The sequence below is a fragment of the Musa acuminata genome, unplaced genomic scaffold (genome assembly GCF_036884655.1).
Source record: "Musa acuminata AAA Group cultivar baxijiao unplaced genomic scaffold, Cavendish_Baxijiao_AAA HiC_scaffold_1139, whole genome shotgun sequence".
NCBI classification, from domain to species: Eukaryota; Viridiplantae; Streptophyta; class Magnoliopsida; order Zingiberales; family Musaceae; genus Musa; species Musa acuminata.
Window position 1 is genome coordinate 3,558,191 of NW_027021351.1, and position 17,717 is coordinate 3,575,907.

Sequence of the window (17,717 nt, forward strand, 5' to 3'; positions counted from 1 at the left end):
CGGATCAGAGGGACCTCATCGCATCATGCTGGGCTCAGCCTTGTAGCGGCGTTGGATGAGATGATGGATCTCGCAGTAAAACTTAGATGTTGAAATCCAAAGAACCTAGTCGACGCCCCGTGCCTTCTTCTCCCTCGTCCAAAAGGTCCCTTTCCTTTGTACTACAACCATCTCTCAGGCTCTCAACATCGTCGACATCCGACGCCCCATGGCATCGTCAACGTTGGCACCACCATTCTCGTGATATTGCCTCCCGGACGCTCGTACGCCGTCCAGCGATCGGATACCACAGCCTCATCATGGCGCCGCGCCCAGCCCAAGCAATATCTTCTCCCAGCTCATCCTTTTTATCACCGCTCGTGAATTCTCGAGCATCGTGGCCTCCTCCTCCTCCAAAGAAGGTGCTCCTCCACTTCCTACCTATGTTGCGGAGAGGCTCAATATCCGTAGCAAGGAAGAAAGTCTCACTGAGGGCGTCGTCGAGCCGCATGGTCATCGGATGGTTATCATTTGGGGCCTGAGCCGAGCCGAGCCGACCAATAACTGCGTTTAATATCGGTCCATTACCAGCATATCAAAGACGCCAGCGACAGCGCTGAGGCCTTGGCGCTTACGGCGTCGAGAAGGGTGGTGGCTGCCGGAGCGAACTGGAACTACTCCCACTTCAACCATCACGCTTAGTGCTTTCGATCCATCCATTCTGCTCCGATGTCACATCTCTGGCCGCAGGCTACTGCTTCTTCGCCTCAACTCTCGAGTGAGTCTTCTGTTCTTTCCTTTCAGTGTATGCCGAATATTGACTTTGCCTTTTCTTTCTTCCCCACGCTTCGAAGGTTTACCTCTTTGTTGTTGTTGTTGATGATGTTGCTATTGTTATGCTAAAAATCCAAGCTTTGACTGCGTGGGCATCGACACAACAAGTACCTTACAATAGTTATACATGTGACTGTGTTACACATTTGTAGTATTTGGGTTAATCAACCTTTGTGTGGACTAACCTAGTACAAATTGGTCATTATGTTAATTCATGGCAGATATAATTTTGTAGGTCCGTGAAGCTCATCCTGGCATGTTTATAGAGTTATATTGTTAGCCATTGGCTTCACTTATTGCTTCAGAGATTTATGATTGTGAGTCGTCCACCTTAAGGAGTTGGTAGTAAAACTATCATCTCATTAGTAATTATCGTTTTCTATACAACTTCCCTTTTTCTTTTCCATTTAATCTTTCTTTCAGTTTGTATACAAGTTAGCAATTTTGCTCTAGGATTTAGGTTCTTAAGGCATGTTCTAAATTGATCATATTTCCTTGAGACAATGAAGACATGTTATCGACTCCGATTAGTAGGAAACAACAGAATCTGAAATTTTGTTGATAAGAAAAGTTACAAGATTAGGACTTAGCTGCTCCTTCACAGACCAAGTAGCCTAGCACAAGATATCTAATGGACAAAGAAAGGGAACATATAGAAAGAATAATGGCCCTGTGCACTACTATACAGAAGACGTGCATACAAATTATTTAATATCGATCTCATAATATAGACATTTTTTAGCATCCTTGGGATCAAAAAATTGCTTTGTATCCTTCTCATCTTCTTTGGAAGTTGAACACCCTGATTGAAAAGGCGAAGACGAAAGCAAATAACACAGTGAACCCGACCACTGCAACAGCTACAACACCCAAGAAGTCATGCCGGAACCCAAAGAATCTCCTGATGAAGTCCTGCACGGTCTCATCGTTGTCCATCTTATATGTGTAGTCACCAAACTGAGAAGCAACCAGTCCGTACAATGTCCACGCCACCGGGCAAGCCCAAGAATACCATCTCCACCACACAGGAATTTTCTGTAACAAGCAAACGACAGTTTTAGCACCTCAGTTCTTGAGAGGACATTTAGCCAACCGATTTTGATAGCATAGAGTTCAGTATAACTTACAGGTCGAGGAACTAGAAAACCAGCAAATATGTTCCAGATTGCATAGAATGCTGTTGAGACTATGGCCGCAATGTCACTGTTTGGTGTCATGGCAACTGCCATCATCCCATAGTATGTGAAGTACATGAAAGTGAAGAACATGAAGAAAAGATACCAAAAGAACTTTTCTACTGTCCAGTCGAAACCAATCAGGCTGTAGACTATGAGTCCATAGATTACAGTCTGTAGGAAGATGTGTGGAATCTCAATCAGAACCTGCATGGATTGGATTAAGGTTAAAAGTGAACCTAGGAAGGCATGTTGGAGTTCATTTAAGAAGAACCATACCTGTGAAAATGCATAAGGAAGAGCAGAATACATTCCGGCAGCCTTTTCTCTGTAGAAGACAGTTCGCTCTACATCAACAATTGGTTGCACGGTTTGGCCATTCTGTATTCCAATGAAGAGAACTGCAGCGTACATGGAGCCCAAGGAGTTGAATAGGTCCTGGCTTGTTGTCCTGCACAATTTTTAGCCATCAAGAAGGGCTCTTGTATTGTTAAATCCAACAACATAAATATAAATCTATGTAGGATTCTACACCTAAACTTGTGCTGATGACTTACACTTTTTTTCCGAGTCTCCAAAAGATTGTTCCAAATATGAATGCAATGACGGTGGTAAAGAAAATTCTAGTGGCAGTATAAGATGGATTTCGCCAGTATGACTTGTGCTGCTTCCACAAGCAAGCCATGCACTGTGTGAGGAAAGATTGCGAGTACTTGGTGGGGAAGAATAGGTCATTTGAACCAGGAGGAGGTGCACTAAGCTCACTGATCAAAGTTTTGTTTCTCCTGCAGCAAGTTGGACGAGGGAGTAAGCACTACAAGTACCACAGCATGACAGTGCTAAATACTAATTACTTTTTGCTTCAGTTTAGGTATGTAGGTTAGGTCTACCTGTACAAGTCAGAGTGTCTGTATATTTCAGCAAAATCAACACCTAAAATTTCCTCCTGTGCCAGGGTGGTGACCTCCAACATCCATGTTGCAGGATTATAACCATCTCTTATTTTTCTTACTCCCTCGATTCCCTAGATAAGATAAAACAACATCGCCATGAGTGTTAATGATGCAGAAGATCATAAAGAAAGCAGCTGCTTTGTTCACTATGGTTAGATTAAGCAGGTCTCACCTCAAAGTACTTGATTAGATGACATGAGTTACATCCCAAGGGACCAACATATATCTCTTCTCCTCCTCTTTTCATCAAGAAGAGCTGCAATTTTATGAAAAAGAGATGTCAACTTTCACACACAAACATATGGAGAACTTTGACTGAAATGCAGTTGATTTCAGTTATATCGCACCTCATCAAAAGCTTCAAAAATATCAATGCTAGGCTGGTGAATGGTGCACACGACCGTCCTTCCTGTATCCACAGTATTCCTCACTGTTCTCATCACAATGGCTGCTGCCCTTGCATCTAGCCCAGAAGTTGGCTCATCCATAAATATGATAGAAGGGTTGGCAACAAGCTCAACGGCAATTGTAAGCCTCTTGCGTTGTTCAGTCGATAGGCCATTAACTCCAGGCAGTCCAACCAGTGCGCCCCTCAGTGAAGTCAGCTCTACCAATTCCATGACCTCCTCGATGAACATCTGTACCAGAATTTTTTTTTTTTTACCATCCGAGAATTCAGTGAGGAACAGAAGCAGACAAATGGATTATTGTAAGACAGAGGCACCAACCTTTCTTGTTTCGGAGTCTACTTCAGGAGGCAACCGAAGCCAGGCAGAGTAGAGAAGAGATTCATAGACTGTAACATGCGGAGAGTGAATGTCATTCTGTTCACAGTAGCCTGAGATTCGAGCAAATGTTTCTTGTTTCTTGGGGTAGCCAGATATGCAGATGTTTCCATCAATGTATCCACCAGTTTTTCTGCCAGCCAGCACATCCATGAGAGTTGTTTTTCCTGCTCCGCTTACACCCATCAGTGCTGTAAGAACTCCTGGCCTAAATGCTCCACTAACACCCTTCAGTAGCACTAAACGATCATCTTCGATGCCCTTATCTTTCATTTCCTGTGAGGATAAATATTTAGGTCCGGTTGCGTTTGCATGAATATGTTTACAGGATTTGCATAATTGGAAGAAAATCAACCTGTGGCATGTCAACAGAGTATCTGACATTGTCAAAGGTGATCGAAAGAGGAGCAAAAGGAAGCATCATTCCCTTCCTTTTGTTCTGTGTGGAAATTTCATTTTGTCTGGCCCTTCCACCCTCTCTTCCTGCATTGAGAGATTGATTTTAGAACATTAATTGCCATTCTTGCTTGATGAGCCATTCAATCAATAGCTTGTGACTGACCTTTGGTGGTTCCATGCTTCGGAGAGTTAGTTCCTGCGAGCGACGGCTCAACACCTTCACCTGTCCTGTTTGCTTGTTTCTCTCTTAGGGCCTCTTCAGAGATGACTGCCTGACCTTTCCCTAATGCTGGAGACATCAAGTTAGGAATAAGTATGATAAAAATTGTTTTGAGTTGAAGCAAGTTGAATCTGTTTTAGCTTATTAATACTCACGGTCAAGCCAGTCAAGAAAGAAAACAAAGAGGATGTTGAACATGAAGATGTAGCCAAGCAATGCACCCACACCAATCCAGTACCAGTTTGAGTCAACAAATATTCCACGTTTTTTGAGGATTTGGACTCCTAGAGTATCATTGCTTCCTGTTGGAATAACCTGTGCCAAATAGAAAATTTGATTTGAAGGAATTACCTAGACGAGTGATGAAAATTGTTGTTTAATTCATAAATAACACTGTTTTTATCATGCACAACAAGAATAAAAGAGTTGTCAGATTACTTTTTGCCAGCTATGCCCTAGGAATTCATTCACTGCGATGGCATTTTGAGCATACATCAGAGGAGATGACCAGTAGCCCCAGATCCACCATTTCTTGATATTCTCTGTAAGGAAGGTGAGAAATAGTTTAGTAATATTGTTGTCAAATCGAGACTGAGATATTGTATTGTCAAATTGGAATTAATAATTTTATTGTCAGATCGGAACCGAGGTATTGTCATTGTGCTGATGAGGCTGTCTGGCTTTGGTATGGGAAGTTATATACCTCGAGAAATTAGGAATCCACCGAGAATCAAAAGAACGAGCTGTGCAAAGGAACCAAAAGTATCTGCGACAACCATCTCCCTCCCAACAGCAGCAAGGAGCCGGAAGAGTCCAGATGCCATCTGACTGATCAAGACTAGCAGCAGGTAATGCCGAAAAAACCTGCACGATGATAATGTCTGTGGTTACTTTTCCGATGATATGAGGAGATGCAGCAAAGAAATTCCTGGAGAAAATGTGCAGATTTGTTTCAAGCCCTCTAACCTTTCAATGTTTGGATCGAAACCAATGACATAATATGTCATGCCTATCCAGACCGCACACTCCAGAAAGGATATGGGAATTTTCAGAATCCATGTTGGCAGTGCGTATGCCCATGATGGATAGAAGCGAAGGTCTCTTTGTTTGTAAAATATGGGAAGCTTCGCGATGCTCATAGCAAGCTCAGCAAACCCATTGAACAGATGAGTTACTAGCCCGAGAAACATGGCACCTAGGAAGATCACTCCATCCTCCACCGAATTCCGATGCATCTTTGTGCGAAGGAAGACCGTCATTGCAATGGCCCCAAGAATTATAAGCTGATAATGTGCCAAAAAGGATCATGTAAGGCATCATCATATTAGAATTGTCGTGTCAAGAGAGCTGCGGTTTACTCACTTGGACAACTTTGAAGATGTAAACAAAGGAATTCCGCTTCATCAGCAACCACTCCCTTGAAATGCAAGCTTTCAACAATTCCATCTTGCTAATCCCGTACGTTGTGGTGGTCAATGCAGCAGGATGATTCCGTCTCCTATCAAATGGAATGCTGAGCTCTTCTCCTAGTTTACAGCCAGCATGGAACGACTGGAAGGCTTCTGCAAACTCATTGACTGAAATATACCTATATGGCTCATCTTTGTTTGCCCAATATTGGTGCTGATCCTTCCTTGATGTAACCTATTCATGCATAGAGATGACAGTATCGAGTTATGGAAGCATTCACAAACAAAAGAATCCATGCAAGAGACAGGAAAAGGATTTTCATGTGCAATCGCAAAAGATGTTTCATTCATCTTTGACACTTACTTCTTGCAAGAAGTCCGCAGCACCTTTCCTTTCAGGACACTTGAAACCCATTGCTTCGAAGAATTGTAGAACATTCTCTCGTGGACCCTGATAGACAATTTGCCCATCTGAGAGTAGAACAATGTCATCGAACAGCTCATATGTCTCTGGAGCTGGCTGAAGCAATGCAATGAGTGCAGTTCCACCGAGGATATGGACCGATTGACGAAGGGAATTGACAATCTGGTAGGTTGTGGAGCTGTCAAGTCCCGTAGAGATTTCATCCATGAAAAGTGCCTTAGCTGGCCCAACAAGCATCTCACCTGCATAGAACCATGGGATGCTTTCAACAGGTATAGTGACGTGCTTTCTCTTAGTCATGTTTAATTCTTTTAATTATAATTACCTGTCGTAACGCGCTTCTTCTGTCCACCAGATATCCCCCTTATCATTGCGTCTCCTACCATTGTATCAGCACATATGTCCAGACCCAAGATCTGCGAAAGAAGAAATTAACAATTGTCATTTGTCTCGATGGTAATTTTTTTTATTTGCACTTTGCAACAATTTTATCGTATTTTCTCTTGTTTTTCATGGCTGAACTTACCTTCAGAATGTAATCCGTAACCACACTTTCCTGGCCTTCTACGGATATTGCCTGTAGGTGTACCATAAGGGAGAAAAGGTTTTAACTATTAGTATAAAACAGTTCTTCTTGTTAGAAAATCCGAAATGATGCCTAGTAAAGAAAAGATTTGATGTTGCAAATTATGTTTCAAAAAATCTCTGGCAAAATGAAACGACGCTGATCTAATTTCTAAACAGATGTAGATTTTTAATTTTTCTTTTTTTCTGTCACCATTTCAGGATTATCTTCCCATAGTCATAATGCAAAAAAGTTAGAGCAGGTTCGATACCTTCATGTAGACATCTATGTCAGGGTCTGGCTTGATATTTGCTTCCTTTTCTCTTCTCGATAGCTCCGTCAGCATATCTGCATCGCATCGCATAACTTGTGAATTCTCTGAGCTTTAGATTTATTTTAGCTAAAATTTATTTGTGAAATAATTCCTTCTCGACCTACCATAACGTGTTCCGACTCCTTGGCATCTTGCAGAGAAAGCCAAAGTCTCTCTCACTGTCATTTCCCCGATGTGAAGATCATGCTGCCCGATATAAGCCGAGGTCCTCTGAGGGACGAACTCATCCATGTCATGACCATTGTAAGTCACTCTTCCGGATACCTGACATCGATAGATAGATAGATGCTTTTCTATTTAATACTCGTCCATATCACCATATCCATTTGCAATTTTGCTTCACTTTTATGAGGAAATCAAACCATAAAGCATCAGACAGAAAACATGGTTTTGCTATGTTACCTTGAGGGTTGAGTCGAGCTTTCCTGCTAAGGCTAGCAGTAAGGTGGTTTTCCCAGAGCCTGGGGGCCCTAGAAGCAGTGTCATTCTGCATTGTGGGGAAGCAAATCAGACTTCTGTCAAGCTGTAGGAAAACCATAAGCCTTTCTTTTTTACCCTACCTGCATGGTCTAATGATCCCACTAATGTCATGAAGGATGGATAGGGGTTGCTTTCCGCTCGGAAGGATGTGAAGGTAGCTCAGCACACCCTGGATCACATCAACAATAGAAAACACGGCTTAGTCAAGGTTTTGCTCCCCCCACCTCCGAGAGTTGGGAGTCGAATGTTGAACGTGAATTACCATGATCTTGTTGTAGAAGAAATTGACAAAGGTGGGAACTCCACGATTCCCGACATAAGCTTCTGCATCGACGTTCAGGTGCTCGAACCTGACCTCGATGGTTGGGTTGTCGATTCCGACCCTGCAGGAGATGAGTTGTGTTGAGCTTAGCACCACCCAGTAGGCTGGCTGATAGAGGAGGAGGGGTAGAGTAAAACCGAAGCAGACGGAAGCACACCGTTCCATTCGATTCCTTAGTTTCAGAAGAAACCTCTCGTTGTCCTCCTCGGCGGTCTTCACCAACCTTACCAACAATTTCTTCCTGTCCTGAATGCCCAGGTCCTGAATGTCCACTTCCTGTCTTTCCCCGGCTTCTCCCGTCGTCATCATCCCTTTCCTCATGCGGTCGTAGGTGGGCAGTTTCTCGAGGGCAGCCCACTTCAACGCCTCCTCATCGTCTTCTTCTCGACCGGATCTACCGAAGACGTCGGTGGAAGAAGCCCGCCACGACGAAACCGTCCGTCGAATGCTTCCTCGCATGCTCCCTCCGAAGCTTTCGCGGGTGCTTCCCCGGACGCTTCCCAATCTGTAGCTACTATCCATTCTTCTGGCCGCCGAAGCCGGAGCTCGATCTCCTTGTTCCTTCTTCTCCGGGGAGAGAATTTGATGAATGCAGATGGGTCGATGAGTGAAGACTTTGGCCGTGGGGATGGGTGTTTATATACTGGTGTCGTCGTTATAGCGATTCTGAGAGGAAGGGTTCGCCCTTTGCTGTGACATGCCTTTGTTGACCGTCGGGGTTTTGGGCTCCGTAGGGAGAACTCCGGGTGGTGCGACCGGTAGCGTGGGAGAGCCGCGACGACTACAGCAGCCATTTATCCTAAACTTCCCTTAATAAGCTCATTCTACTCTCTCCATGACTCCAAAGTTGACTTGGTGTTCGAGGCCGGTCGACGTGCCTCCTACTCCGAAACGTAGCTGTCGATGACGGCCATCGAAATCCAATCTGTGACTCGCTTTACCCGCTTCTGCACGTCCGATGTGAGCGATGGGTCTTCTCTCCCTCGAAACTCCGGAAGTCAAGTCGCGGGAAGCTTTTGACTTGATCACATGCATCCGATCCAAAACAGACGGCTCTAATTGCGTCCTTCGAATGGACGCACCGAGACTTGGGTGTCCACGTGATCACAGTCATCTTGACTTGGTCCGAAGCCGACAAATTCGGTCTGCGTTGACTTCGTTTAAGTGAAAATAAAGAAAGCGCATCTTCCGCCCACCATAATGACTCGTGGAAGCCAGCTAACAAAGCCTGCGTTGACTTCGTTGTGAGGGATGGCTAATGACATATTGCTTACTTATTAGGTATTGTACTTTGATCCTATTAACTTAGGATTTCAAAAATTATATTAAAATTTTTATATTTTTAAATAATTATATTTATCCTAATGTCATCAGTTATATCGATGAAAAATATGTATGTAGCAAGCTATACTTGTGCTTTAAACAGAGAGAAACTTATAAAATTCTTTAGGAATAATAAGAAAAGATAAAGGATAAAACCAAAAGAAAAACTAAAAATCAGAATTACATATAATATATTTGTTAAGATTTAAAATATTATCTTTCAAAGGATTTTAATATTTTTATCTTTTATCTTTTAAATAAATTGAATAGATAGAATTTTATAGATAAGAGTCTCTTAGTTCAAACTATTATTCTACACCTATAAATAGATAACATTTATATGTATAAATCCATCCAAGTTTCAAGTGTTTAGGGCTTTGTTTTTTTTTTTTTTTTTTTTGAGAAGTTTAATATAGTTTTTCATTTTTTTTACTTCTGTCTTGGTTTCTTCTTTTTCTAATTGGTTTAATCTTGGACTAGTAGTACCTTGGTACTATTATTTGATAAAGAGTTACACTTCTATGTTTTAATATTTCTTTGGTGAAAAAGATAATCTCTTTCAACTATTGATTATAATAGTCATGTTGATGGGTTTGATATTAAACTTCTCAATCAATCTAACTACAAGATCTAGAATACTCATTTGAAATAATATCTCATTGGGGAAGAACTAGAGGATGTAGTTGGTGGTAATACAATAACGATACCAAATGTTATAGCAATGTCATAAAAAGATGAAGAATATTAAATGCAAAAGTTAATTTGTGTCAAAAAGATCTCTCTTAGGATCTCTTTGAACACATTATTGATTACAAATTAACTTCAGATATTTTAATTACTCTTAATGTATTACTTAATAAAAATAATATAGTTCGACTTTAATGTTTAAAGAATGATTTGACAAATATTATCCAAAATGATCTCTCAATTTTTTAGCATTTTTTAAAATTAAAAATTTATGTTTAGAGATATCACTCTTAGATCGAAATGAGTCTATTTTTTATGCATGAATTAAATATAATATTATTCATAGTCTTCCAAAAAGAATATATTCCTTATGTTACGTTTATTCAAGGATGAGTTCAATAACCATTCTTAGTAGGGCTGAAAAATCTTTTTCCGAATCCCTAGCTCAACAAATGGTGAAAGTTTCCACTTTAAGAGAGATAAAAATATCTTTTTTATAAATATGAAAAAAGATAATGATAAAGATAAAGAGAAAAAGATGATACTAATAGTAAGCTAGAGTCTTCTTCAAATAATGGTATAAATCGAAAGAAGATAAAGTGTTATTGGTGTGGCAAGTTAGGTCATATAAAGAAAAATTATCGTATGAAAATTAAAGAAGGAAATATTACAAATCAAGAAGATTATTCCAAGCTATTGATAAAGATTGTGATATATGTTTTATGGCTAAAACTGCTATAGTAGAGGCTATAAAATCGATTAACTTTGATTGGATAGTTGATTCAGGATGTCCTCATCATCTCACTAGTGATGGTCTCAAATTCATCGATCTTCATCGATACGAAGGTAATGATATAATTATCATGGTAAATAACATCGTTCATCAAGTGAAAAAGAAAAAACACTCATAATCTCAAATAAAGATAATGATCCTATTATATTGAAGAGTGTATATTATATTCAAAGTATGTAGAAAAATATTTTTTTATTACAAATATCGTTGATGCTAAAAATTATGTTCTCTTTGGTCTTAAGGAAGTCAATCAAATACATATGTAATACATATTGGTAAAAGAGTAATTTATATATTTTGTCAGCATCTAACTTTCATGTTGATAGGATGAGTATAAATAATAGTGTATCAATCTGGCATATTGGATTTGGTCATATAAAGTTTCTCAAATTAAAGATTATGATATAGAAAAATCTAGTTAATGATTTTCCTAATTACTAGTTTTAATAGCAATAAAGTTCTTAAAGATTATCAATATGGCAAAACACACAAGCAACATTTTGATAAATCGCTTTTAAAGAACAAATTTCTCTTGGAGCTTATTACATAAAAAGAGATGAACTAGGTGAATAATCTTGATCCATAACATAGAAGCTTAAATTTTTAGGTTAAATTATATTTGACATGAATTTGACTCAAATTTATCACTATAAGATTTTAGATATGCTATTAGAGCTAGTTGAATAAATTTGATTTGAATGAATAAAAAATAAAAAATAAAAATAAAAAAAGATTGAGGTAATGAAGTTACACTTTGACTAAATAAAGATGAGCAATAATGTGATAAGACAAGTAAACGTAGATGAGTGAACGGTTAGGATCAAGAGCGGGGTCGACACTAAGAGGGAGCATAAATACTATTAATTGGTTTCATCATCAAAATCCGAGATTTAACATGAACCATCCTATAGCATAAAAAAAGATATGAAGTATGAAAAAGTTTAAACCTTCAAGAGTAATAGAGGAAGACGTTAAAAATATGTGAGATAAAAAAAAAAAAAGATAGACTCAGACAATAGTTCCATATGACTAAAGACTAAAAGAGTCAGACTACATATAATAGTTTTAGCTCATAATCTAGAAATTCAAGCTTTTGTGTTGAATTAGTGTATGACCTAATATATGTTAACCCTAATCAATTGGGCTCATACTCTTCATTACAAGATTTCTCATAAAAAAGATCAATTTCATTGATAATCAATAATAACTTTAATATCATGAATATGATTGTACATAGACATCATCTTTTTACAATTTGGTTGAATAAATATAATTGTGGGACCTCTTGTGAAATAGTTTTGTCAATTTTAATCAAGTTTCTAAAGATGATGGACATAATAGAAATTCGTCAATATATCTAAAAAGATCGTAACAAAAAGCTTGCTTGAGGCATAATTAGAGGGTAGCATTTAAAGTAATGTGGTGGGTCTTAAGAAGGAATCAAAACAACAAGAGCATTTTATGAGATTTCTTCCGTCATGACAAAGAATAAACCAAAGCAAATAATGAAAAATAGAAAAAGAGAGATGAATAAAACTCATAGGAGTGTTGAATGCTCTTAAGTTCCAAGTTAATAAATTTTAAGAAAATAGTTTATATCTTGAGATAATTATACAAAATTCAAAACTAATGCATCATGATGTTCTTCAATCTTTGAAGAAGGAGATCTTACTTACTTGGGTCATTTTGAAATAAGAATGTTTTCCAACAGGAATTTACAATAAACTTAAAGAGAAAGTAAATTGGTCTCAATCAAATTCTCAAGAGAATTAATGATAATACTTACAAAATTGAACTTTCTCCTAATGTTCATACTCACTCCACATTTATAACCTTCAAGATTTGTTAGTTTACCATGACAATAACAATAACTCATGGACAAGTTATTTCTCCCATGGAGGTGTAGTGCATGGTGAGCATTGAATGCTTCTAAGTTCCAAGATAATAAATTTAAGCTTAATCTTATCAAATTTTAAGAAACTGATTCATATTTATGATATAATTATAAAAAATTTAAAACCACTCAAGTATAATGTACCATGAAATTAATATATATTATAATTTATACTTGACTTCAATGTATAAGGGATCCATAAAAAGGGGAGAAAGGAAGATTGGTGAGGTATTTTTTTTTTTCTGAAACCTTATCAAATTTTTATATTTGAGGTATTAGCTCTTACAGAGTTCTTTTTTTGTTTTTCCCATATCTTACTTTTTTTTTTTTTTTCTATCCTCTTCTTTTCTCTTCATCTTATTTCATATCAAGTATTAAGGCTTATGTTATTATGAACGATCTAAAATAATATGAAATACTTATGGAGAATAAAAAAATTACTATTCACTCATGTATTTTATTTTACATGACCATACACTTATATACATTAAAATAAATAACAAAAGATAAAAATCTATAAAATAACAAGTATATTATACATGATAAAATACATGGGTTGAGTACAATAATAAAGATTCACATATCAATACGTAAATGATCTATTATAATATCGAAAAATATCTATTTACATGATTTCTTTAGACATGATTTATGTTGACAATAGTTACAAGATTGAATTTCCTCCTAATGTTGGTACTCACTTAACAGTTAATATTCAAAATTTATCGGTTTACCATGACAATAATGATGCTAACTCATGGATGAGAGATTGCATGCATGAGCATTTAATGCTCTCAAGTTTTAAGATAATAAATTTTAAGCTCAACCTTATCAAATTTTAAGAAAATATTTCATATTTCTGAGATAATTATGAAAAATTTAAAACCACCAAAGTAGAATGCATCATGAATTTAATATGTACTATAGTTTATGCTTCATCTTTAGTAAATTATGTTTCATTAATTAGGTGGTTGAGAGATTTAATGGATAAAGGATCTATAAAAAGGGGAGGAAGGAAGATGAGTGAAGTATTCTTATTTTTGAAACCTTATCAAACTTTTTATATTTTGAGCTACTAGTTCTTAGTTATATCTCGAAAAGGATAAAGTTCTTTTTTTTTCTCCCATATCTCACTTTTTTTTCTCATCATGTTTTTCTTTCTCCATCTTATTTTATACTAAGCATTTAGGCTTATTATATCGTGAAAGATCTAAAATAATATAAAATACTTACGGAGAATACAAAAATGGCTATTTACTCATGTATTTTATGTTGCATGACCATACACTTATGTAGGCATTAAAATAAATAATAAAAGATAAAATAAATAGAAATAACTAGTATATTATACATGATAAAATACATGGGTTGATTACATCCATAAAGAATCACATATTAATATGTGAATGTTTATATGATTTTCTTTGGATATGATTTAACTTGATCAAACATCTTTTAAATTTCTAACCAATATTTTGTTATTTAAAGGTATATGTTTCTTCATAGGCTCAACGTTTTAAATCTAAACTCTGGAATCCGAGTATGCGATAGTCGATGATGATGATGATGATGATGATGATTGAACTCTGGAATCCGAGTATGCGATAGTCGATGATGATGATGATAATGATTGAACTCTGGAATCCGAGTATGCGATGATGATGATGATGATGATGCTAGTGGACATGGATACGATACATATTAGCATCTATCTGCGCTCACTCCAATCATGAGATCATCAACATATATGACGCATTTAAGTTGGAAAGTGGTGCAGACAACCGACATTACAAGACATTAATCGTGCGTCGAGGCCATGATGCCATCCTCAAGACAAGGAGTTGCGCCACTTGGCCGGCGTGCCCTTGCCCTGCGCCAACCTCCCCTTCTTGGTGCGCATGGGCGTCGGCCGCTCGGCGCCCAGCTCGTACTCCTCCACCTTCTCCACGACATCAGAAGTAGTCCTAAACAACAACAAGAAAGAAGCCCACCGGAAGAACCCCCTCTTTTTCTTCACACAAGTGAGCTTATCGATTTGAGCTTGCAAGGCATGGCAGTGCACTTGGAGCCTGGCAACGTCATCTCGTAGTCGACGCATCTCCTGCTGCTGGACCAAGACCTCCCTCTTGGACGGGCACCGCCCCGGCGGCTCAAGCGCCGCAGGGTTGGGGCTCCTGGATCCACTGAAAGACCCGCTCCAGTCGGTCAAGCGATTAACCTTGGTGTGCTCGGAGAAGAGGACTTGAATCACCGATCGGACGGGCAGGCGCTCGTTCTGGGCGGCATGGAGGGAGGCCTCTGCTGATAGTTTCCGAGCGTCGATGAGCCTGCACAGGGTCTTCCTCTCTTGCTTGCTGGTGCTCGGATGGGCCTGGGTGTACATATATATACGTCGGAACCAACATATATGATTAGGCTCATGTGACCACATATTTCAAATCTGAACTGGCAATATGCATGCATAGATAGCTCTGATGAGATCGTAGTGTGGTCCGCTATTAAATGAAGTCATCCGTGTGCATGAGGCACTCGGTCGATGGAAACTCCAGTGCAAGCTCGCTGGTCCCTTCCCTCGTGAGTTTTCACCTCTACCTGCTCACGAGCTCACAGTAATTCTTAGGCTGAGAGGCCAGGAGGACGGTCACCGAGGGTTCCCTGCCCTACATGCCCAACCTCTCTCTATCTACATTCGTGCACTATAATCTCCCCTCGCGCAACAAAAGGACAAACGATAAAAGACAATCGTTCCCGTGGTCGTCACGGAGTGAAACGTTCGGAACAAGGATGACCGGTCAAGGGTTATCGCTTCGAGGAGTACGGACGACGGCAAGCAGAGATGAGGAACGGAGTCCGTCCTCTCTACGGTTGGATCCACATAATTTATAGCTTAAGTACCTAAACACTGATTACAACTACTCGAGAGCTTAAACACGACGACAAAGATGGGCCCAAAAAGGATGACCTAATGCAAACACGAAAGCTCCACGCGGTGGCCTTCATGAAACTCGGAAGCAATCAGACAGCGGCGAGAATATACATGGAGATGAAATCCGTATCCCTTCTGGCTTTGCTTGTCGGGGGTGTCGTCACGGGAGGGAGGGAGGGAGGGAGGGAGACACAACGGAAGCCTCTCTATCTAGCGCAGGTTGGTAGGTGGGAATGTGAAGAAAATGATGGCTCTGTACATGTCTCTTGGAATGGTTCTGCAGAATTAATGGCTACCTCAACAGTTATGCTTTCCCCTCCGCTCGTTCGATACCAATCGCATACCGCTTTAAGACCATTAACTTCGGCGGATTCTTGCTCTAAAGCTTAGTAAATAGATTTGTGTTTGATATATATACACGAAAGAACACCGCTTCCACTAAACCTAATTTGATCTCCCACGTAAACAAACATCGTCCTAATGCAAGATGTTAGAACCGCCTGAGATGAGAGATCATACCAAGCACCCGACCCAAGGAAGATGCTGGCTGTAAAGAAAGCCTGATCCGTTAAATTGCTCCTCTGTGCAAAGCAGGAACACATCACATGCACCGGTGGCCCGCCTTTGCCTAAAAGCCGAAATAGAAAGGTCAACAGAGGGGTACCTCCTCTGCCACTGCATGCATGAGCATGGCGGAGAGGCAGGTACCAACAGAGGCGATGGTTTCGGAGTGATAATAGTTGGGAAGTTAACAGCATTTCTTGACTCCATCCTTTTGCTGTTTTTGGGCCGAACTCTTTGACTCTCGACTCCCACATTAAACACCTAGAAAGTGCAAGACGCTGATGGTTAAAGGAGCGATCTGTCGCTCTTTCACAGACGCACGAGTAATTGATCGATGGACGTCCTCGCAAGAATTTTCCTTGTAATTTTGAGTGATCGAATCATATGGAAGACATGATGGTCCAGTGCACCTAACCAGCTTTTTTCCGATGAGGGTACGTCAAACATATGGCCCGGCCGCTATGGGTGGGAACAGAGACACACACCAAGCCGTGGATCTCGAGTGATACTGTGTGGTCGACCTAGCTACTCGCATTTTGATCATCAGGTCGGTGAGATGAAGGACAAAGTGAAGACAGAGGTTTCGTGTGATATGGTCGGATGATTTATCCTGAGTGGCGTCGATGGCTTAACTCGTCATCGCTAGAATGCGAAGTTGGAGGGAAGCCACTAACCTTGATGTATGTGTCGATGGCCCGATAGAGCCCATCGTCCATGGCGCGCGCGTGGGCCGGCAGCGAGCTTGCGAGCTCCTCGAACTCAGCGACGGTGAGCCCAGCGTCGAGAGCGACCTCTGCCAGGTACGAGTCCACCAGCTTCGCCACCCTCGCAAGGGCGGCGCCACTCTTCGCCGCCGCACCGCCGTCGTCAGTCCCTGCGAACCTCTGTACCAGTCTCAGCACCAGGCCGACGTCCAGAAGCGTACCGCACGTGTGGCTGAAGGCGGGAATCATCAGCTCCTTGAGCGAGGCTTCGTCCAGCTGAGCGGCGGCACGCGCCTCGAGCTCCCGCACGCACGACGGCTCCGCGCCGACCATGCTCGCCGTGCGTAGCAGCTTCAGCAGAAAATCGCATGGGATGGAGCCCTTCTCGGTTGGGAGGACGGAGGCCAGGGTCTCGATGAAGAAGCGCTTCTTTAGCCAGGCAGCGGTGGGGCTCTCCGGCGTGGGGCCCGCGGATGCGCGGCCAAAAAGCTCCGGGAGCCAGCGGGAGGCGTAGTGGGAGAGAATGGAGCCGAGGAGCTCGGGGCGGACGCCTTTGGCTTTGATGCCGGTGAGGGTCTTGGCGAAGTGGTCCAGGTCTTGGACGCAGGAGTTGTCAAGCCAACTTAGTTCGCCCGGGGCCGAATGGTGGCTGTGGCGGTCGTCGTGAGACGGCGGCGGAGGCAGGGGTGACGGAAGTTTCTCCTTCCTGCTGCTGCAGTTGGGAGAGGCTGAAGACATTGTTATCGTTTTGGTTTGGAGGGAGAGAAGGAGGTGGTGCTGGTGGTGGAACTGGAACGCTACTAGCTTCTTGTAGGGTGGTGGTATGGGCTCCGTTCGTGAGGAGGGAACAGTGTTCAGGATTCACGAGAGGTACTATATATATGTATATATCGTAGAAAGTGGAGATGAGTGCGACCTTCGATGCTTCGCCTGTCTAAATGATAAGC

At 40.7% G+C, this 17,717-nt stretch overlaps 2 protein-coding genes and 1 long non-coding RNA gene across 4 annotated transcripts; 1 reads left to right on the plus strand and 2 right to left on the minus strand.

Moving 5' to 3' along the window:
• Nucleotides 1–166: 166 nt before the first annotated feature.
• LOC135671468 (uncharacterized) lies at nt 167–7,352 on the plus strand. Of its 2 annotated transcripts, none has more exons than XR_010512754.1 (5): nt 167–757; nt 4,779–4,898; nt 4,983–6,450; nt 6,534–6,634; nt 7,215–7,352. It is a non-coding gene; the product is annotated as an uncharacterized LOC135671468 (long non-coding RNA). The 2 variants fall into 2 exon arrangements; XR_010512753.1 differs by having other exon boundaries at nt 4,794–4,898.
• LOC103973062 (ABC transporter G family member 39) lies at nt 1,345–8,706 on the minus strand. Its single transcript, XM_009387529.3, has 24 exons — nt 8,037–8,706; nt 7,820–7,940; nt 7,638–7,726; nt 7,480–7,564; nt 7,182–7,341; nt 7,015–7,091; nt 6,705–6,755; nt 6,504–6,594; nt 6,119–6,420; nt 5,708–5,989; nt 5,312–5,628; nt 5,049–5,209; nt 4,784–4,887; nt 4,501–4,660; nt 4,289–4,414; nt 4,082–4,209; nt 3,670–4,002; nt 3,289–3,579; nt 3,114–3,197; nt 2,879–3,012; nt 2,546–2,773; nt 2,268–2,439; nt 1,941–2,195; nt 1,345–1,848 (listed from the first exon to the last, which is right to left on the minus strand). The coding sequence occupies exons 1-24, from the start codon at nt 8,399–8,401 to the stop codon at nt 1,591–1,593; spliced, it is 4,374 nt and encodes a 1,457-aa protein (XP_009385804.2). The 5' UTR covers nt 8,402–8,706; the 3' UTR covers nt 1,345–1,590.
• A 5,625-nt stretch (nt 8,707–14,331) lies between these two features.
• Nucleotides 14,332–17,601, minus strand: LOC135671475 (root phototropism protein 3-like). Its single transcript, XM_065179626.1, has 2 exons — nt 16,741–17,601; nt 14,332–14,947 (listed from the first exon to the last, which is right to left on the minus strand). The coding sequence occupies exons 1-2, from the start codon at nt 17,506–17,508 to the stop codon at nt 14,405–14,407; spliced, it is 1,311 nt and encodes a 436-aa protein (XP_065035698.1). The 5' UTR covers nt 17,509–17,601; the 3' UTR covers nt 14,332–14,404.
• Nucleotides 17,602–17,717: the final 116 nt, after the last annotated feature.